Genomic DNA, 23,765 nt, shown 5'->3' on the forward strand with positions numbered 1-23,765 from the left:
TTTAACTCTTTGTTTTATGTCAAACCTCTTCAAGTTTCATTTGGAACTTGAACTTTCCCTGCACAGCGTCTCAGGCACACAGAAATGCTGACCCGGCCTAAAGCCAACAGAGAGAGCAGGCATGTTGGCGCAAGCATGTGATGGACACCTGTTGCACATTTTCATAGCACAGAGCATGGCTTTTTCTAAATCTTTTCATTATCAGGTGAAACCAGCTCATGTTTGGTGAAGGGACAAGGGAAAGAAAGAAAAAAAAAACCCTTTATTTAAAATGTGTATTGAGTTCTGGAATAGGATGTCACAGTTTGGAAGCTGGGTTTGCCTAGGGCCCAAGCATCTTCACAGACTCAGAAACATGTATGTTAGCACAAGTCAAGTTGAGGTTAGAGATGAGATGAGGGAGCAGGATGGTCCAGTAATGGGACAGAGGCTTTGCATTTGAACTGTGTTCCAGGTTTGCCTCGTCTCTTAAACACTCTGTGCACTCTGGGCAAGACAGTCTTGTGAGGTCTCTTGCTTCTCAGCTATGTGGTATACGTGCTATGGGAATAGCACTGATAAAATGTACCTCATGTCTGTCACATGAGGATAGCGGATGGCTAGCCAAATCCTTATTATTAAAATAGGGCTGCGGTCCACTGCAAGGAGCTGGCAGAGAGAGGACTGCTGAAGACCTCAAAGGTACAGAGAGGAAGTACCGAATGGCTGCCTTCCTACCACCTACTTGTGGGTCAGAAACAGGTACAGTCAGTTCAGTGGCTCTGATCGCTGAACTCAAGCAAACGCTGCAAAGCAGCGATCCCACCCTTCACTATACATTCAGCGCACACTTATCTGTGTGTGTCACAGCGTCGTCATAGTAGGATGGCTCAAAATGAAAAGGGTCAGAAGCAAATATAGAATAGGTAAACACTGGGTATTTGGGGACAGTAGAATACCATTCAGCCATAAATGTCAATGACTCGTTGCTACATGTGACAGTCGGAATGAGTTTCACAATGCTGAGCAAAAGGCAGGCAGGAAATAGTTTGGCTGGATTTACGTAAATGCCATAAACAGGAGTGTTAGAGATAACGGCAGTGGTTGTGATTTCTGTGGGGGGGTTAATGGGTGGGAAGTTGTCTGAGTGGCCTCCCAGAACTGCCTTAAAACGTAACTCACTTTATAGAAGTTCTTCCAAGTTAAATTTTCTTACATGAATTTTTACTTCAGTAGTGTGTATCTCTCTCTCTCTCTGAGACAGGGTTTCTCTGTATAGCTCTGACTGTCCTGGAGCTCTGGTTCCTAGACCAAAGTGGCCTTGAACTCACAGAGATCAACTGCCTCTTCCTCCTAAGTGCTGGGATTAAAGGTGTGCACAACTATTTCCTGGATTATGTTTCCTTCTTAAAAGAGGAAAGACACATTCTATATAGGTTGTGTCCTACCTTGACAGACTGTTGGTATGAGTTGGATCATGGTATGGACACAGCCCTTAATGCCAGTAGCTGATATAGCAGTGCACTTCTTGCTTGTTGATGCACATGCAGCTGGACCTGGCATGGACCCAGGCTGAGGAAAATTTCATTCCTCCACAAAAGTTGGCCATCACCACAGTAGTGGGTAGAGCACATGGCCAACTGTATACCGAACCCGGCTGCCCAAAGACATCACTTTTGCACCATATGCACTGTTTAAAAAGCGCATGCAGGTATGCTTAGCTTCAAAGAAAAGTCATGTAGCTGAACTGAACAGGAAGGGGGCAAGATGGAAAGGCAACAGTGATGGCCACACCTGCTTCGGCACCAGCCACACTCAGAGAACTGTGTTTACACGCCCAGCAATGACTCACATGTAGAATGGGACAGTCTTCTCTCCTCCCTCAAGCAGTAGGCCCCAGGAAAGAGCAATCTAGATTTCCAGGCCACTGCTGTCCCCTGTGCAAACTGGTCACCACCAGGGCGATACACATTGTGGGACAGTTCTGATAGTCAAGGCATGATTGGTCCTTCTGTGGACCCAAGAGCACAGTGGAACCATAGTTGTGGAGAGTCCTGAGCACAGGAGGCTGTCTTGAGGGTTTCTGAGGAGGTCAGTGGGGCGACTGAATATCTCAGAGTGTCATTCTCTCATAGGAAAAATGGAGAAAGACTAGGAGAGAAGAAAGCAGAGGATTAGAGGGGACAGGTGGGGACGAGGGAGGAAGAGAGGCAGGGTAGGAAAGCAGAAATAAAGAGAAAAACTTCCTCTAACAAGCTATAGGTGGAAAGCACTCCTGCCCTATGCAGTGTGGCTCCTGCTTGGGAAAGTATTCTGAGGTTTGCTAGGTTTTTATTAAATAAGTACCACACTGGAGCTCACTGCTTACCAACAAAGCAATGACGACACCTCTAAATAAAAGCAGTCAGTGGTAGCTGCTGCTATATCTCCCAGTTTCTGCTACCACGGAGGTGTGCTCCAAGGCCTGCTGCAGCGCTCAGAGGGCACGGGTAGTTCTTGGCCCTTCTGAATCTTAGTGTACATGATGTATAAGTATGCACACATTTCAAACGTGTATGAAGGTCAGACACAACTCAAGTGTCAGTCCTTGCCTTCTGCTTTGCTTGAAACGGGGTCCCTTCTTTCTAAAACATACAGCAGGTTGTCTGGCTTGTGAGGGTCTGGGAATTCTCCTGTTTCTGACTTCTGTAATGCCATAGAAGATAGACCTACAGATGTATGCTATATTACTTCTGATCTCTGTGGGTTCTGAGAATTGGGACTCAGGTTCCTAGGCTTGCATAGCAAGTACTTTATCCACTGGTCTTCTTCCTGAGCCCCGATCTTTGGCTGGTGGCTTCCCTTTCACTGAATGCTTTAATTAGAAACTTATTCCTTACAGATGTTTCATGTAGTTACATTGCAAACATAGGCTTTGACCAAAAAAGCAAAAAGGAGGGACCAGAGCCAGGCCTGCAGCTACCCTCAACACAATGCAGTGCTTCCTCATAGAAATCTGTACATGGTAGATTAAGGAGAACTGTGCTAGAAATGTGCATGCTAGAAACGATACTTGTATGTAGCTTCACATGTGCTCTTATTTATTTATCTATTTTTAGCCAATTGATGACATTAAATTTGAGGATGGGCTCTTTAGGGGACACATGTAAGGAAGAGCTAACGGGATCTAGAGATGAGAGCAATCCTATGGCATCTAAAGGCACTTACTTTGTTTCCCGCAGCCTACCTGATCCAAGTAATTCATTTAAACGCCAATAAACACAGGGCTTACTTATTGCACCAACTCCTTTTATTGTGAAAGAAGTCAATTCAGTAGGAAAGACTGATGATGTCCGGTCAGACGTGCAGGAAAGGAGCGTGGTCTGTTGGAAAGTGTGGGTACAGCAGACATGGCTTCCTCACATTTTCTAAAATGCCGGGAAGAGTCCTTTAAGTAGCAGACTTGGGTCCAAGTTCCCAAAAAAGGTTTCTATATAAACTTTTCAGGAACACATGTGCTGTGGAAAAGATGTTTATAGCACAGGGACTCCAAACACAGACTGAAGAGTATTTATTAAGGGCTGGATGTTCTTCCACACCAGGAAAGGGTGATCAGAGTCACTGATGGCCAGAGCCACTGTGCACTTAGGTTGGGACTTAATGACTGAAGATTAAAAGAAAAAAAAAATGCAACCACTTGCATTTGTTGCTAAAGTCAAAAGGAGTCTGATGAGAAAGACATGTTCCAGAAGCTGTGATTTGAGGTCAAATGGCTCAGCTCAATGTGAGACAGGGTGAGCCTCATTAAGAAGGGATCCAGACGCGGCAGCATGACCAGTTCAGACTGCCCGCCTCTTGAGAATTGGTGTGGTTGCTTTCCTGAAGAATTTAATTAGAAACTTACTCCTCGTGAATGCTTCACTTACTTACGCTGGAAGCATAGACTCTGGCCAGAAATGCAAAAAGAAGAGCAATGAGAGCCAGACCTGCAGCGACTCTCACTGTGGAGTCACACTGGAACATCTGCAGCCCAATGCTGGAATATGCCGAGTCACGCCGAGTTGGAGCACAGCTGTCTGAAGCTGGCTTCAGATTATTCCCAACCCGATTTCTGAATTCCTATAAAGAGAGAAACAGGTAAGAAAAATACATTTCAGAAAACATTCCTGCAGTTATATCAGCTATGGTTCCTTATTCCTTCAACACATTTAGATGCCTTGCAGGGTTCAGGTAGCCCCACGCTTGTATGGAAAAGTCAGCTTTCTCTGAAGATTAGAACACAGTCTTGTTATTTAAGACTACATGGAAGACATTTTGTTCATCAAACACACCCTTCTACTTCCCATGTAGATTAGATCTATGTAAGTCTCTCTTAGTGTCCTCTTTGTTGTTTAGGTTATCTGGGATTGTGATTTGGGGGCAGGTTTTCTTTGCTTTATGTTTAAAAAAACCACTTATGAGTGAGTACATGTGATAATTGTCTTCCTGGGTCTGGGTTACTTCAACTCAAAATGATGTTTCCTAGCTCCATCTATTTGCTTACAAATTTCAAAATGTTCTTATTGTCTTTCAGCTGTGTAGTATTCCACTGGGTAAAGGTACCACATTTTCCTTATCCATTCTTTGGTCAAAGGGCATTTAGGTTGTTTCCAGACATAGGCACAGGAGACCACTTCCTAAGTAGAACCCCAGTAGTACAGACAATAAGAGAATCAATGAATAAATGGGACCTCCTGAAACTGAGAAGCTTCTGTAAAGCAAAGGACACTGCCAGTAAGACAAAAAGACTACCTTCTGACTGAGAGAAGATCTTCACCAACCTCTCATCAGACAAAGGTCTGATCTCCAAAATATACAAAGAACTCAAGAAACTAGACACTAAAACTCTAATTAATCCAATTAAAAAATGGGTACTGAGCTGAACAGAGAATTCTCAACAGAAGAACTTCGAATGGCCAAAAGACACTTAAGGTCATGCTCAACCTCCTTAGCGATCAGGGAAATGCAAATCAAAACCACTTTGAGATACCATCTTACACCTGTCAGAATAGCTAAACTCAAAAACACCAATGATAGCCTATGCTGGAGAGGATGTGGAGTGAGGGGAACACTCATCCATTGTTGGTGGGAATGCAAAATTGTGCAGCCACTATGGAAATCAGTGTGGTGGTTTCTCAGAAAACTGGGAGTCAACCTCCCTTAGGACTCAGCAATTCCACTCTTGGGAATATACCCAAGAGATGCCCTATCATACTACAAAGGCATTTGTTCAACTATGTTCATAGCTGCACTATTTGTAATAGCCAGAAACTGGAAACAAACTAGGTGCCCCTCAATAGAAGAAAGGTCCTTCATATTCTATAATTATTATTCCTTTTTAATTAATTTTTAAATAAAGAATTTATTTATTATGTTTTTATTTATTTTTTTATTAATTTATAAATAATGTCATTCAAAATTTCCACACCCTCCCCTCCTCCCATTTCCCTCCTAATCCCTCACTTACCCTCCCTCACTCACCCTCCAGCCCTAAGAGAGGGCAGGGTGCCCTGCCCTGTGGGAAGTCCAAGGCCCTCCCACTTCATCCAGGCTTAAGAATGCATGCATCCAAACAGACTAGGATCCTAAAAAGAAGGAGTCAGTACCATGAGGGCTTGGTCCACCCACTGAGACAGTGTGCCTGATCTAATGGGAGCTCACCAAATCCAACTGGACTGGGACTAAAAGAGCATGGGATCAAACTGGACACTCTAAATGTGGTTGACAATTGGGGCAGACTGAGAAGCCAATGATAATGGCACTGGGATTCATCTTGGTGTTGACTAGTATTATTTTAAACAATACTTTAAAAGTCCATTACAGGAGTAGAAACATAGTACAGTGAGTACCCTAGGTCAAATGCCGTCTACTCCAGCCTGGCTGAAATGGCAGTGTCCTCGCTCCTGCTCCTTTGGCCTGCTCTATGTTTAAACTACTGACCATGGTCAAACGACAGAGGGACCATAATATATTACAGTGCTCTATGAGGATCAAAAGTATGTAATAGACCAACACCCCAAGACATATCTTCAGGAGAAAGCTGATTACTAAGAAGCTGCGTGGTCAAGAGTCACCTGATCTATAAGGGATGAACAAATGTAGGTGGAGAAACACAAGATTACATGGCCTCTCCAAATAAGACAAGATGCAAGGAAACTGGAGAAAGGCATGACAGATGGAAAATTTAAAAGAACAATGATAAAAGGCACCTCAAGGCCTTGCATAAAATTCATAGAAAGATCGGAGCAGAAATAAACGAAACACACATGAAGGCTGTGTAAGCAGAAACCTGATGACTCAAATTTGATCTCCAGGACCAACATAGCAGGAGAGAAAATGACGTCTGAAAATTGTTCATTGTCCCCCACACGGCACGTGTGTAGTGGCACACATATGCGTGAACACACACAATAAATAAATAAATAAGAAAAATACCAGGAGTAGAAAATACCAAGTTGATTCTGAATGCAGATGATATGGTTCTATACATGACAAAACCTGAAGACCCCATCAAGAAACTCTTAAAACTGATACATTCAGTAAGGTAGTAGGATCTGGTTTTTCTATACATCAATAATGAGTTTGGGGAAAATGAAATCAACAAAGCAATGCCATTCATAAATAGCTACAAAATATGTGGGGATAAACTTAACCAAGGATGTGGTGTGAAAGATCTCTGAAATGAAAATGACAACAAACAAACAAATAAATAAAAGACACATAGACACAGAACCTCCCAGGTTTTTAGTTTGGAAGAATTAATATTAAATGACCATACTTTCAAAAAGAATACTGAGACAATGAAATCCCTGTTAGAAATTAACACCTTTCTTCATAACTAAAAAATAATCCTATAGTTCCTATGGAACACAAAAGACCCTAAATAGCCAAAGCTATGTTAAGTAAATAAGAACAAATTTGGAAGCATAATTTCCTGATTTCAAAACATATTGCAGAGCCACAGTCAGCAAAACAGCATGGTACTGGCTAAATGCTCACTGGAGAAAAAGACAGCATCTTCAGTAAATGGCTCTTGGAAAATAGACATCTACATGGGAAACATTGAAATTTAACCAGTCTCTCATCTAGTACCAAAAGCTCAAACAATCAAATAATAAAACCCAACTCAAAATATATTCAGACCTAAGAGTTAGACTTAAAAGTCTGATACTGCTTGAGGAGAACATAGTGGTAGAATTTGATATAGTGCCGGGCTGTGGTGGCGCATGCCTTCAATCCCAGCACTTGGGAGGCAGAGGCAGGCGGATCTCTGTGAGTTCGAGGCCAACCTGGTTTACAAAAGCTAGTTCCAGGACAGGGTCCAAAACTACCTGTCTTGAAAAACCAAATAATAATAATAATGATAATAATAATAATAAAAGAATTTGATATACTAATGTAAAGAATGATTTTTCTGGATAGGGCTTCAAGATCACAGAAACAAAAGCAGAAATTGACAAATGGGGATATCAAATTAAGGAGCTCTTTGGCAGTCTATAGATGGAAAAAGATCTTCACCAAAACCACATCCAACAGAGGGTTGATTTTTAAAATATATAAAGGACTCAAGGAACTAGATATCAACAAATCAAATAATCAAATTTAAAAATGTGGGTACAGATCTAAACAGAATTCTCAACAAAAGATTTTCAAGTGGCTAAGAAACACTTAAGGATGTGTTCAACATCCTTAGCCATCAGGGAAATATAAATCAAAATGACTCTGAGATTCCATCTTATACCTGTCAGAATGGCTAAGATCAAAAATATAAGCGACAGCTCATGCTGGAGAGGATGTGGAGTAAGGGGAACACCCCTCCACTGCTGGTGGGAGTGGAAACTTGTACAGCCACTTTGGAAGTCAGTGTTGTGATTTCTCAGAAAACTGGGAATCAACCTACCTTAAAACCCAGTTATGCTGATCTTGGGCATAAACCCAAAAGATGTTCAATCATACTACAAGGATACTTGCTCAACTATATTTATAGTAGCTTTATTCAAAATAGCCAGAACCTGCAAACAACTTAGATGTCCTCCAACCAAGGAATGGATAATGAAAATATGGTACATTACACAATGGAGTATTATTTAGCTGTTACAAAACAAGGATATCAGGAAATTTGAAGGTAAATGGAAGAAACTAGAAAAAGTCATCCTGAGTGAGGTAACCCAGACCATGAAAGGTAAACATGATATGTACTTACTCATAAGTGGATATTTAACTATTGTAAATGTATCTATTCATAAAATTTAATGCCTCTTTAATATACCCAACTCAAGAAATTTTATTGATTATTAAAATAATTCTGATATTAGTAATTTTTTAAGAATTTCAATTCTCAGAAATATCTTTCTTAAACAAATGTGAAACAAAGCCAGCTGATATTTGCTCAAACAAAAAAATTTACTTGATTTTCACAGACTTAAGGATACACTGAGAGTTCCTACTATGCGCCCTGCTAACTTTGAGTAAAGCACGTTTCCTTCTTGGAAATTTCACTGCTTCCTTTATCAATTTCTAAGCCTGCCTTCTAGTTTTTCATGCTATCTTGACACAGGGTCTTGCCACGTAGCCCAAGAAAGCCTATAAGTCAAGATTGTCCTTTAGCTGTTCAGTTCTGGGACTACAGGTGTGATGTGCAGATTTTAAACTTTCCAGACACAGCTTATCAAATCCCATCAAAGCAACAGATCTGCTAAAAACAGAAGCAAATACATACACCCCCAAAACAACCAAATGGCAATAAGCCTTTAAGTTCAGAAGCCCAACAACGAGAACTCAAGCAGTTACAGGCGAAAGCAGCGGGTGCAGTAGTGGCTGGCTCTGACTGCTTCCTTCCCTAGAAGGACGCATGTTTTGGTGAGGGACAGAAAGCGAGGTCTTTAACTTGAGCATGCTCTTGGAACCATGGTTCTAGGAGTCATGAGTGCTGATCCTGGGCTCCACCCCCAGTACCTCCTGAGGGTCTCAGACACGTTCTCCCTTTGCGCATATAAAGTAGTGATGCTTAGAGCATCAGCACTTGTGCATCACAGGTTGTGAGAACTAAACAAGATGGGCATAAAGCACTCTGAGCACCTAGAACTCAACTGATATCAGTGCATTCCATGGTACTCTGAGGTTCTAATGGACTATGCAGATGACCTCAAAAGTGCTTGTAAAATTATCAAGTCACCATTTTATTTGCTTTTAAATAATTAAATAATTATTTAATATTTAATAATTAAATATGATTAATCCGCTCACGGTATTTTGATTCATTACAAATAGCAGCAGGAGGCCTGCATTATGACAAACACGTGCCGGTTTTGAATTCTGAGTCCAAGCTCAGCTAGCCATGTGATCCAAGCCTAATTACTACTTCTACAATATAAGAACACTAACCTCTGCCTTAAAACGGTGTTACAAGTTAGAAGATATGCTAGGTACTCTGCCTGGGCTCTGGGCACCTAAGAGAGGCTGCTGTGGTACACAGGAATGGGAAAATGAAGACACGAATGGTGCCTAGCAGCTGCACCATGATACCAAAGCCTCACAGACACTAACCCATGAGAAGGGAGCTGTACTCACCGTCAGCATCCACAGTCACAGAGAGAGGAGTGGTTAGGTTCTCTGTGAGGCAAGAAGACTTGTGGGGTCAGCCTCTGGGGAAGAACTCTTAATAAGGCCACCCCCACCTTGTCTTTTCTTGTTATTATTTTCTCAGGCTCGAACTCAAGACATGACTTGGCTTAGAAAAACATCATCAGTTACAACCGCCTGCATGATGCATGCTCTGCCCCTAGCACAGGGCATATTAAGTTAATGAGTGAGTCTGCTTGCTCCTGCACTACCCCATGGGCACTCCTGAGCAGACCCTTAATTTTCCAGGAGATGCCCAGGGTCTGGTATCAAAGAGGAGGCAGTGTAAGCTGAACGGATACTGAGATTTCTAAGACCCTAAGGATCTGTTCCTTAGGGTCACATATCACTCTTTATATAAATACCCTTTTCATGGAAAATGCTATTTGTCTTACTGGATATTCAGTACAGAGAACAGTTCCTGGGGAGGAAATGGCACAGTGTGAAGGTTAATCTCCATTTTCAACTACATCTAGAATTACCTGGGAGACACAGCTTGGGGCGCATCTGTGAGGGTACTTCCACCTTAAATAAGGGAGGTGCTTTCCCATGGGCTAGGGGCCTGGGTTGAATACAATGAGGAAAAAGGAGAAAGCCAGCTTAGAACCATCTCTGCTTCCTGATTACAGATACAACAGAAGAGCAGCTTCAGAGGTCTGTCACCATGCCTGCCTTTCTAGTCAGACAGATTCTAGTCGCCTTTTAAACCGTGAGCTGAGCCCCCTCCCTTCCTTAAGTTGGTTAGATCAGATATTTTGTCACAGTCATGAGACAAGTAATTTATACAACTTGTAGATTAGTTTTCTAATATAACTTTAACAAATTACCCTACATCTAGAATATTAAACAATACAAACCCATTCTTAGATTTCTGGAGGTCACATGTTCCAAGATTTTGCTGTAGGTAGGGATGAATCCTTGCAGAGGCACTGGGAAAGAATACAATCCTTGCCCCTCCCAGGTGGTTAAGAGGGAGCTTTGCACCTTGTGACCCTTTCCCCGTTTCAAAACTGAAGCCCAGAGATGGTGACTTATATCATGAGAGTTATCCTAGGGTAATCCAGAGTAATCTCATCCCAAGATCCTCTTTTAGCCATTCCGCAAAGTCCTTCTTTCTGTGATATCAACATATATGCAGGTTCCAGGGTCTACAGCATCAAGCACCGCACAGTCCTTCAGGCTCTGCCCCCTCCGGTGTGCATGCTCAGCTCGGGCAGAGCTAGACTGTACTGACAGATTTTCCTACTCATAGAACTTGGAACCACAAGAGGCTCTGAGGGAAGGGCTCAGCTGCTGATTGCTAAATGGATTCCACTTGCTCTTCTGTGATCTGTATTTATGGTGCCAGCAGTCATAAGAATCCTGTCTTTGGGTGCTATGTGGGTTTGGCCTCCAAACGAAGGAGGTTGGATCAGTTGGTGAATTCCCTGAAGTCCTGCCCCCTTCCCAAGAAGACTGATGAAGAGCTGTGATATGGATTGGGCTACAGAAGGAAACAGCAGTAGCTGCTTTGGAAACTTGCCATGGGAATAGGAGGCCTCTCACACTTTACACAGTTTTTGGTCCTAGGACTAGGTAGAATGTAACTGTCAGTCACCTAGCTCGGTATGATGAGTAGGGAAGAGGCTAAGCTTTAGCCTTCCTATCACAGCATACATCAGGGATGTGTTTCCAGTCACCTGTAAATAAGAAAGTGATGTCCAGTACCTCCTGGCTATCAAACTGACTGTTATGGACCCAGGTTTCTAGGAAATAGGCTTTATGCACCCTCCCCGATGCTGTACCCTGTGAGGCAAGAGGGGCATCTCCTGTTTCTCTAAAGAAGGCCATTCCAGGAAAGCCAGCCTCGATCAGGCACAGCCATTTCTTGCTGCATGTCTTAAAGTTTTGAGCCACATTGAGACTGTATCTGTACAAGAAGCACAACTGGATTGTCTCAGAGCACACACACATACACATGTGCACACATACATACACAATCAACATGCTCATATTAGAACACGCTGCAAAATGCATTTTAATGAGGAACAGTTGGTCTGGTTCTGCTCAAATGAAAGACAGCCCTGTAAGAGAGTCACCACCTGCCTTCCCAGCTTGTACAGCAGCTTCTAAATGAGTTCTTCTGTCCCTGACACTGGCAGGTGTTGCCAGGGCCCTGCAATGACATCCCAGTGCCAGCTCCTTCCCTTGAACTGACAAACAATGTCATTCCCTGTGATTCAAACTATTAGGAGATAATAGCACACACAGTGACCAAGAGCACCAAACTATCTCAATTACTCTTCTAGACTTCCCCTAAATTGGGAACATGATGCCATCATGAATCTTTGATTTTCATAACATGGGAACATGCTACTATCATAGGAGTCCTTGATTATCACCAAGCCAAGGATGCTTCTAGTTCTTTAAGTCTATGTTTAAGATGTTACATGCAGAGTCCGTCAGCTTAACAGGCACAGTGGAATATACATGACCAACAGATTGAAATTAAGAATTAATTGGGCCTTTTCACTTGAAAGCCTGTCACACAGCCACACGTTGAGAATTCACCATCAACCTCCCAGTACCACTTTTAGGCATGAGTGATTCAAGATCATATATCATTGAGATGAAGTTCCCCCTCCCAATGCTTAATTGCTATCAGATCATTAAAATTGCAGAGGAAAAATTTTAAACATGAAGATAACACAAAATCTCCCTCTCATCTTAGTATCCTAGAATTTTTTAATCTTATTTTGGTGATAGCAAAGGCTTGTGTTTACTTTACTAATAAGATTGAACATAAATTATTAAGCTATTGACTGTATGATCAAAGAAATTTCAGATTATATTCTGAATAATTTTGCCTTGACATCCACCAAAGGAATAGATCTAATGTGTCCCTGCATGGCCTCAGTGGCCCCTCTCTTTCAGGATGCCCACCCCTCGGACGTGAACTGTGCCTAGTGAGACAAACCCAAGCCCAGCATCTGCTTGTCACCTCATTATGGCTTCTGGGGAGTCCACATTTCATCTGACTCAAGAGACATGAAGAAAAAAAAAGAAAGAAAGAAAACCTTCCAAGCTCTTCTTTTAAAGGACTGAAGACATTTCTTATGTGTAAATTTCTCTCATGCCTCATTCAGAAGCACAGTTAACAGCTTGAAGTGCAAACGAAGAAGGATGGACGATACGCTTGACAGCCTTGTCTCAAGATAAGTGAGACTTTCTATCAGCCCTATCTCCTAAGGGCCTACTGAGCCCATGCACATGCCCAGTGCAAGGCAGCGTCCAGAAAAGAATCTCAAGAGCTGAGTTTTTGCTTTGAATATAAAATTATTTTCATGTCAGAAAGAGATCTCTACCATAACTGCATTTTAATTCTTCAAATATAAACTTCAAGACCTACCTCTTGCTGTAAGCATCATTAATGCAAATCGCTCGTTTATCCTCGACACACAGACAGGCCTTCGTATAAAGGAATAAAGGGTCATACTTTGATCTAAAGTCTATAATCAGTGCCTAGGACAGTAGCAGAAATCTGAGGCCATTTATTCTAAATCGGAATAGCATCAATACAAGTTAAAGCTCCACAGGCAGGGCAAGAGATAGGATATTTGAATCTGATCATCTAGTAAGACATACAACAGGTAAATTGCATTTCTCAGGGAAAGAATATTTGTATCTATATAAAATGTGAACATATACTACTAAGGAACAGGTAGAAATCTCAGTATTCATCAGTTAGTGCTGCCCTCTCCCTTGTACCTAGTGTTGGGTGTCTATTGGAGAATAAGATCTTGGTCAGCAGGGCCAGGATGCAGGAAGTCCTTTTGGTATTCTCTCCGACTGGTGTAGGAGGTCCTTCTGTCTATGTGTTGCTTTCATTGGTTAATAAAGGAACTGCTCTGGGCCTATAGCAGAGCTATAGGGGAACAGAGCTGGGCATGGAAAACTAAATGGAATGCCGGGAGGAAGAAGGCAGAGGAAGAGACACCATGGAGCCACCAGAGACAGACATGCTGAATCTTTGCCAGTTAGCCACTGCCACGTAATGATATACAGATTAATAGAAATGGGTTAAATTAATATAAGAGTTAGCCAATAAGAAGCTACAGCTAATGGGACAAGCAGTATTTTAATTAATATATTTTCTGTGTGATTATTTCAGGTGTAAGCTAGCAGGGCGGCCGGGAAGAACAAGTGACCCACTCCCTCCAACATCCAACCATACCAGAGCCATCTTTACTCCAAAGGCATGTACACAGGAGTGGTGAGGATGCTGGGGAATATACACTGGCAAGCATCCACCGAATATTCAGGTAATCAATCAAACTACAATAATTACGACAGAGAGCTTCTTTTCAACTAGGTAACCATGTACCATCTATATTTTAAATGAGAAAGAAGTCATGTGTGATGTTAGTGTCATTGTCATTTGACCTCATGGATTGCAGGCATCGTTTTCAATGATGCTAGAATTACGATTTAACATCACTTGGCTCTATGAGCTGTATAAAGGGAATAAAGGAGGTGGCAGGTGTTATGCTGCCTCAAAGAGCTTCGGAAAAGATGAACTAATATACAGAAGTATCCCTGATGGCTCATGATGATAGCTATTCATCTTCCAAAGTCCTAGAAAACTGGTTAAGATCATTTTTTATGGTATAAACTTACTGAAATTAAACAATGATAAACTAGGAATTCACACCTCTCATTCCAAAGTTCCATTATACATTTCCCCCCAAATCCTTTCCTAGACAAGCCCTCTTTCTACTTTGAACACAATTTTTATAAAGTAAAAAGTACTGGTCCTACCAAAAGTCACTTAAAATAACTGGGATAAAGTTCAATATGAAGGCTTTCACTATTTCCATCACTACTTCAGGGTAGCACCCTGACGATGGTCCCTAGCGGTCCTTGCTGCCTTCTATCCACACCCCTGGGTCATACTTTCTTCTTGGCTAAACTTACGAACCCACTTTTAGTTAATTATAGATGACAAAATGATGGGTGTTCCATATGAAATACACTTTCCATTCTTTTTCTGTTCTCTGCTGCCCATGGTAAACTGGCCTTGTCACATCGTGGGCAGGTTTCAACCACACTGCACCCAGGCAATTTTAGCTGCCCTACTAAGTAAGGCACCTCACTGAGCTGTACTAGATTTCTGACTCAGAGGAACCTTAGGAAAAGATTATGACAGAAAGATGTACCGATCACAAGTGCCAAGATTTCCTAACCTTGGTAAACTGATCTTTGGTTCTTACTCCTCATTTTCTGTATGTCTGCCTTCTGTGGCATTGCTTGCAGTGTGCTCTGTTGACCATGTGACTTACTCGGCCAATGGGATGTTATTGAACATGCAGGCAAAGACCCAAGGCCACTTGTGTGTGCCTGCTTTGCTGTTCTTGTTCCTCTGCCTTTACCATGTGACCATGTCCTCATGCTCTTTTGCATGGCTAAGACCTGGAGGACAAAGTTGACTCATCCAAGTAGTTTTAGCTGAGCACACGTGTGACACTGGTCTCCAGTGACACCTCCAGACACGTCTCCAGAGGCCACTAAGGTGTGAAGAGTTGCACTTTACTACCCTACATCTGACAGATACATGTGTGATCCCTGCAGAGTTCATCTGGGCCTTACTGGGGTTCTGTAAGTTGCTTGGGACAGGGTATTTGAGTGGCAATGGAAGACTGTTGATAGATGATGTCCATGTATTTGGTCCAGTAGTGTTTTGAATAAGGGCTATGCATGTATTTCTTAAACACCTACATTTAACAGCAGGTACGCCGTGGCAGGTACTTAGCTATCAAGAAGACAGATGCAGATAAAGCAAAATCTTAGAACTAATGAAACTTCCATGTTAGGGATTGGAAACTGACACAAATTATTTCAGATAATCGCTGGTGAAAACCATTATGGAGAAAAAGAGCCACCCACGTTGTGATGGTGGCAGTGGGTAGTTATGTAAACTGTAACCTAGGGTGATCTCATTGAGGAGCCAGTGTTTCAGTAGTGATCTATCTGAATGATATTAGATAACAGAAACTTTGTTTGGAGATCAAATGAGAAACACATTACCAGAGAGGGACTGGCAGGTGCACATGCTCTCCCAAATGGTGCTTTCATGTCAGGGAGCAGCAGGCAGGCACTGGCTGGACCAGTGTTCAAGAGGAGAGAAAAGTCAAGGCCTCAGACTTGATGAATGCTGTTGGATGTTGGCTTTCAGCCTGAAGCCCTAATGTTGTTTTTTTGTTCTATTTAAATTTTTATTGTGAAATATATGTAAAATAAACCTGACACTTTTAGCCATTTAAATGCAGCATTCCATGGCATTCATTACATTCACGAGGTTTACTTAGCTGTGCAGACATTACTGTTTCTAACAGTTCATCAGCCCACAGAGAAGCTCTGTCACCATTGTAGCTGTCCACCGTCACCAGAGGGCTTGATGACCTTGCTCCTCCCACACCTTGAGTGAGGGAACTCACAGTATTTGTCACATTTTGGTCTCTTATTTCACTTCAAACTCAAGGTTCACCCATGCTGCCACATATGTGAGAAATTCATTTATTTTCATGACTGAATGAAATTCTGTTATGCCACATACCGCATTTTGTTTGTCCATACATCTGTGGATTGGGAGGTGGGTGGCCTGCTTCTTATTTTTGTGAATAACCCCAAGATGAATAGTGGAATCTAAGTGCTTGCTTTCGGTTCTCTGGGTTATAGAAAAGGGAAGGGACTTCCAGGGTCCTGCGGGCCTAAGGATGGCTCTGACAAAAAGGATACAATCTGCCTTAGACAGGATAGCAAAAGGGAGATAGGCAGACTGCGGTACGGGAGGATAACTTCATGGGGTACAGAGAGTCACTTTGTGAGAAAATGCATGAGAAAGACTCATGAATAACACCGTACCACAGATGCTTTTGGGTTGTTCAGAGCAAGTGACCTCGGGGAAAGAGTAACAGGAGAAAAAGTCACTCGAAGTCACAGGAAACGTGGGCTCCTAAGAATGCCACCAGGATATTTACTTTAGGTAACTCTCCTTCACAAATGCTATTTCTACATCTGACTAAAGAGCTGATGACCATGTTCTATTCCCATTGAACACAATGATTATGGGGAAAGTCTTTGAGGCATGGATGAGGCATTAACATCTTAACCAGCGCCCTCCCCAACAAACCTTCAATTCCACACCTTATTCATGGACTGCTCACTGTGATTCAGTCTTCGCCATGCCTTATCTCAGTCTATTGTTAGAAACTATGAATCAGGCTTTATCATTCCTAATTTGTAGCCGAGAAAACGATCTAGGGAGGGAAAATGCCCAGAGGATGATGGCACAATCTGAAAGGGTGAGACCACAATGCCAAAGTCATTGCTGGCCCCAAGCTCCTAGGCACAAGGGCTGCTTTATTCTTTTTAAATGAATGCTTGCAAGAAGGAAGCCTGATGAGCCCGGGGCCTGTGGGAGGGAAGTGCTCCTCTTGGTGAGGTCTACAATAGTCTTCTGCTCCAAGTGTTCTTCGGATTTCTCTCTCCAGAGGTGGCAAATCTGAAAGGTACTGTATCCCTGTTGTGCGGGTTGGCTTCCTACCAGATAACTGTCCTAGATAACAGACCTGATGTATGGCCTGAATATTTATGTTTCTTGGTAACTTTATAGAATTGCATTTGGGAGATAGAAGGAAAAGAGAAAATTTGTTTCCCCAAAGTTTTTCATTGCAAACCTAAACACTGCAAACCCATGTTAGAGAGCAGTCTACTCCTTAAACATCCTTGACTTGATTTATTTTTAAAAGTGTTGTTTCATTTCACACACAAGGAAAAGCCGAGGCCGGGGCGGGGGAGGGCAGGGGACAAGCTGTGTTTTTCACTACAGAAAGAAGGGTGAAGAAGCCAGAATTCATGGTAGAAAGTAAACCCCTGCTCCGTGGTACCCGATTCTTAAGAGTTCCCAAGAAAAGCAACTTAACTTTACAAGATCAGTCTCATTTTCAAAGAAGCCTTTGCCATCTGCTTATCATGATGTCAGAGTACTTGATGGAGCAGACAGAGGAGCCTGCCTGAGAGTTCCTGCTCAAAGAATATATTGACATCCTCAGTGATATACATAAGAACATTGTCTACTCCCAGCCTCCCTGCTAAGAGAATTCACCCATTCCACTCTGCAGATCACTGAAAGCTGAGCACAGTCAACAAATACCGGGTGAGGACTAACTGGAAATGACCATGGTCTGGAGTTGGAACAAACGCACCAGACTGGGTAGGGTATCCCTGCTCTTATGAGCCCACTCACACAAAGGTCTCCAGCATTTCTTCCTACCATGTCTCTTGACTTGCCATTCATGAGGACTCAGTCACCACGTGACTGTATGGAGCATTCAGTTTGACTCCACAGGACTTACGGTGTGGGCAGAATGTGGCTGCAGGAGGACCGAGATGTCAGGGTTAACCTGTGCTACGGCACAGCACAGCTGATTCTGGAGAAAGACGTACTCTGTCTAACAGTTCAGTGTAAATATTCGGCTTCTAAAACCCAGAGTTCCAAGTCTTCATACAGAATAGGATTTCCTCTGACTGCCCACCGCCCACAGCTGCTTTGAGTGTGAAACTTGGACACAGTCCTGTGCATTCTGCATCCATTTATGATCCTTCCACCATGAGAGTTTCATTCTTCACCTACCTGAGCCCTTCTCACCTTCAAAGCTAGTTCTAATCTCACATCTGTGAAACCACGGAAGTGGAGGCTGAACCTCTCCACACTGACAGTTCCCACTGTCAATTCTACCTTGGCGTTCAGTTCCCTGCAAGTCACAAGTGTCTTTGTTCCCAGGGCAAAGGCAAGACTCGGGTTCCATAATTAGAGGCAGCACTTGCGTGAGAAAGACGGGGAACAGATAGGACATGGGGAGGCAGAGCAAAAGCCACAGCCCTCGCCAACAGCTCCGATGGCTTCTAGATAACAGCTAAGGCTCTGCTTCTACCATCAGTGCTTCGACAAATGATTTGGCGTCCATCTTTCAAACCTCTTCCTATTGATGCAGCTGTGCCCTGCTTCCTGCAAAGTGCTCTGGCCCTGCTATCTCTTCAAAGGCTTTCCACCATGCATGCTTCGATGCTATCTCACTTAGCACTGGACAAGTTCCTCATTTGGCTGGCACATACTCACTGTTTTAGTTACTACAGACTGGGGACCACTTGAACAATAGGTTAGGAGTCTGGGCAGTCTAGATGAAGATGCTGGCAGAGCTGCTTGCAAGTTCATGTATGACGAATTCCTTGCTGTGTCCACCTGGGATTATAGAAGATTCAAGTCTGCTGTAAAATGGGGCCTCTGCCACCATAACCTGTCTCCCAAGGCCTGTACCCCTTTCATGGTGATGGTGGTTTCCACAGAAGAATTTTGGGGAGGTGTAAATATTGAGACACTCATTTCTCTTCCTAACACCTCAAAAGGCAAATCCACACCTCAGATGTCTGTGTCCCAAGCAGTGCTTGACAATGTGCTGGGCAGCTTTGGCACTTCAGAGCTGATGACAGAATTCTTCCTACAGACCATTTCTGGAGGGTGGGGAACGTATTATTAGTGAAACCAGACCCACAGGCACAGAACAGGATAGTCCCAGGCACATGAGACCCAGGGTCCCAACTGGTGTTGCTGAGCAGTGACTTGAGTGGAAAGGGAAAAACAACATTAAGAGAAAGAACGAAATGGCAGGAAGGCACAGCACAGTTCTGGGAAGCTGGGACCCACTCACCACAGGGACAATGTTTCTCAAGAGTTTCCCTAACTCTAGCCCTTTCGGGTGTGATGGGGGCACCAGGGGCCTTCTAGGGCCAAAGGCTGCTGAATCGAGCCTTAGACCTCACAGGGAAATTTTCCCACCAAACGCTTTCCACTCTGAATAGACTGATTTTACATTTGGGGAAAATCACCCACAGATTAGGCAGTTACATCATTGGGCTAGTTAAATTTGATTGCCAGCTTGAATGGATTATGAAAAGCCCACAACATTGGCAAAAACCATCTTTGGGTGTGACTGCCAGGATGTTTCTGAAGATGGACTGAGTGAATAAGACCTGCCCAGAATATGGGCAGCACCACTGCATGGGTGGGGGTCCCAGGCTGCATAAAAAGAGGAAACGGGAAAAAGTGAGCTGAGCCCAGCATCACTTCCCTCCTCCTTGGTCTACCCAGATGTGAGCTAGCAGCCTTTCAGGTCTGCTGCTGCAGCCATCAGCAATCTCTCCTCCTCACGATGGACTGGATCGCTTAGTCACAAGCCAAGCTAAACCCTTTCTTCATTGAGAGACTTATTAGACACTCAGTGACCGCCATGGGGAATATGTGCCCCTTCTGATTGCTACCCTTGCTACTCCCTGCTCACCAGAGGCACAAGAGAAGAGCAGAACAACCACAACAGTCAGATCAAGATCTATGCAAAAGTCCTGGGCACTTTCATTGCTTGTCGCTCCAATATCAAGTCCAGTGCCCAGATAATATATTCAGTGAAGATGGAAACAGAAGCAGTCAGGAGGCATCTGCATGCAACTCAGGTTCAGGTGCCTGACTCTTTGCTCTTAAACTCAGCCTCCCTAGCTCTGGGTATCTGTCACTGCTTTAACTCAACTTCACTATTCTTTCTCCCCTATCCCAGTGGAGTAAAGGATACAAGGTGTATGTGTGTGTGTGTACATATGTGTGTATGTATATGCATGTGTATTTAATTTTACCATAGGCGTCTCTTTGTCATTATGCACAGAAATGCTGAGAGCACTTTTGATGGCATTCAGGTGCCCTCCCCCAGGCTACCAGAACAACCCAAGGCATGCGAGCCTCAACGCTAGGGACATAGTAGAGACTCACTAAATTGTAGCTGTTATTATCATTATCAAGGCACAATTAGTCCCCTGATGCATGAAACTCTCCTTTCTATGCCCAGCTCCAACCCTCAGGAGAAGGAAAATTATCGTTGCTGATTGCACAGTTAGGGGTGCAAGTGAAATGAAAGCTAATTGTTCAGCATCAGCTCGGCTGATGATGCTTTGAATGGTACTCAAATTGGTACATGGAAAGTATTGCAAACATATTCTACACTGTTTCAACTGACATCATCCATACTGGCTTGGCAGTGTCCAACTAAATGCAGCTCAGAAGGAAGTGTGGAGTAACAGTAATGCATCCAGCCTGTGCAATTCAAATGTGTTCTAAGCGGTCGGCAAAAGAAACCAATGAGATGCAATATGGAAGACAGCAATGCACACAATGTTACATGTACGGTGGTCTTAATTGTCTGTGACACCAATTTAACACTCGGGCAATAAAGAATCCCGTACTGCATGGTGTAAAGTGAAAAAAAAGAAAATGAACTGGAAAAACGTCGTGGGATTACAGCCAACATCTGAGGGTGGAAGGAGAATAGGAAGGAACACACCCTCATTTGCTCCTAACACGGTTAGTTGATCTGTTTGAAATTAGATCTACTTTCAACTTAATTATTAAGCCATTTCTTAACCTCATGAACGAAGTTTCTTGTGCTTTCAAATCTGGCCCTGAACTAATAGCCCCTTTCACTTCAGTGGTTTTGGAAATGAATGTTAGACGGGAAGAAAAACATTTAAACAGTGTTTTTCTAAGGGTCAAAGCTATGAAAACACAGTAGAGTTTATACATAAAATTCAGTACATCTGATGGTCCTGCAGGCCCTTTGTTAGGTAACGAGGCAAGCATGCCACCCTAAGATGCCTTCTTTCTTATCAAGAGTGGCCGCAGGATTGAATATGAGCTGTCTAGCTAACTCCAGGGAGCCACACATGCCATAGTGCTCTTGGTAGAGGTCAGAGGACAACTTGCAGGCATTGGTTCTCTCCATCCATCACGTGGGTCTTTGGGATCTAACTCAGGTGGTCAGGGTTGGCAGCAGGTGTCTTTATTCACTGAGTCATCACATGGGCCCATCTGTGGTTTGTGTCAATGTCATTCTCACTATAGTTTTTTAAGGTGACCTGCTTTCCTCTGCCATTTTGTAAGAAGTCAGTGGCCAATGGATGCATTGGAAATTATAGACTAGTGTGTAATTTCTATTGTCAGTTAAAGTAAGGTCATGCCTTAGTGTAAGTCACAAATGCTGCTGCTGCTGGTATATTGCAATATTTACTGTGCTAAGCCTCTCCTGTTACATCCTGTAAAACAGGTGTTCCTGTGGGTTTCATAAGAAGAGACTTGGGTAAGTGAATTTCTCCAAGTTCACACTGTTTGTCAGGGATGGAACAAGGATTCAAGCAACAGGTTATGAGAATCCTGAATGTATGCTCTGAATTGTTAAACTGTAATAAAAGCTGAAGTAAGAAAAGTACTTTAAAGAGGTCTACAGTCAAAATAAAAGCCAGGAAATTGGTGACCTATGCTTACTAAATTCTTATGTCTACTACGTCCATGTCCATATGATCTACTTTAATCTTCTCTGAATGATGTAGTCAGTACGTGAGCAACACTGTGATTCAAGGAAGTGAGCTGTAAGGTATTGTAGGACTTGTCAATACCAATACTGGGCCCAAACCTGCCAGACCACAAGCCGTCCTGGCCTTTCACAAGTGGGCACCTCTTTCTTAAACCAATTCTACCACTAGCAAAGAACTTAAAATAAATAAATAAGTCTTTGCAATAAACTTGACTATTTGTAAGCTTAAAATTTAGGAGAAAATGTTTCAGAGACCCAGCTCTGATTTCTTAAGTACTGATGAGAGAACTGGTGGGATCAAGTGTTTTATGTAGAAGGAGTCACACAAGCCTCCAATAGTTCTGCTTTTCTCATCATGCAGGGTGCAAAAGCTGCTGTAACTGAGTACACAAAAGGGGATTAGTTCCACCCACTTCCTCATTATTTTCTGCCTCACCTTCCTTTTCTTCTTGGATCCAGTGAGCTTAGTCTAAAGAGAAATTCCTGACCAGAGTTATCAAATAAGATTCCTGCAATGTAAAGACCATGGAGCTGGGCTTTAAAGCACTTGTCAGGCATATTTGAACGGCCTAGAGCAAAAGCATGAGATGATATGGTTGTGGGAGAACTGGACCTTTGCTGATGATACAGTTGCCATGGAAAGCAGTGTAACACTCCTTAAAAACAATTCAAAACAAAAACAAACAAACAAACAGAAACTATCATGTGATCTAGAGTAGGGACTTAAGTCATTTTTGTACTATGCTCCCAAGAAGCAGTTGGTGGCAGCATTCCAGTGTGCTCAGAAGGCTGGGCAGAAGAAATACAGTGAAGTATTACTCAGCATGTAAAGACACAAAGAAATGTCACCCAGCCTTTGTGGGGTTGACATGTGGCACAATATGGATGAAATCTGGGGACATCATGCAAGTCACAAAAAAGCAAAAGCAATACGATGCCACTTTCATCTGTCACTTCCAGTAGTCAGAGTCATGGAGACAGAGAGATCAGAAATTGACAGAGATTAGCGGGGGGGGTGGTGGTGGTGGAAGAAGAATTAACACTTAATAAGTACAGAGTTAGTTTTATAACATTAAATAGTCCTGGAAACTGGTTGCAAACTGGTGACACTATTAAAGTGGTTACAATGGAAAATTTTATACACGTTCATTCTCCCTTTCTCTTTCCTTTCTTATATCCATCGTTCATCCATCTCTGAATACCAGGGCCTCCTGCATGGTAGACAAGAGCTCTACCACAGGGGTATATCCCCAGTCTTATTTTTATTTTGAGATAGGGTCTTAGGAAGTTTCCCAGGTTGGCCCTGAATGTACTACATAGCCCAGGTAGGCCTTGCATTTATGATCCTCTTGCCTCAGCCTTCTAGGTAGCTTGGATAATAGGCCTGTGCTATCAGGCCTGTCCAAACTTCAAGTTAAAAAAATATTTCTGTGTATGGTATTTTGCCTGCATGTGTCTTTGAAGTAGGTATGTGCCTGGTATCCATGGAAAACAGAATAGGGTGTCTGGGTCTCCTGGCACTGTAGTTGCTGATGGTGCAGGGACTCGAACCTTTGGAACGGGTTCTTTAGAAGTGCAGCCAGTGCTTTTAACCACTGTGTCATCTCTCTAGCCCCACAGATTTCATACTGTTCTTCAAGTTGGTAAGACCTGGATTTAAAAAGTGGTTCCTGTTCCTCTCCCTGGCTCTTGTCATTT

The 23,765-nt window shown here is 42.9% G+C and overlaps 1 protein-coding gene across 2 annotated transcripts in view; it reads right to left on the reverse strand.

The window, feature by feature from the left end:
- Window positions 1–3,250: 3,250 nt before the first annotated feature.
- The window catches only part of Cdkal1 (CDKAL1 threonylcarbamoyladenosine tRNA methylthiotransferase), a 525,008-nt gene continuing 504,493 nt past the window's right edge, over window positions 3,251–23,765 (reverse strand). For both annotated transcript variants that reach the window (XM_048428030.3, XM_085699329.2), the window contains one exon: window positions 3,251–4,077. In XM_048428030.3, the coding sequence (XP_048283987.3) occupies window positions 3,877–4,077 (201 nt within the window). In that variant the 3' untranslated portion in view covers window positions 3,251–3,876. The remainder of the gene's footprint in view (window positions 4,078–23,765) is intronic.

This window comes from Myodes glareolus, chromosome 14 (assembly GCF_982192425.1).
Source record: "Myodes glareolus chromosome 14, mMyoGla1.1, whole genome shotgun sequence".
In the NCBI taxonomy this organism is placed as follows: domain Eukaryota; kingdom Metazoa; phylum Chordata; class Mammalia; order Rodentia; family Cricetidae; genus Myodes; species Myodes glareolus.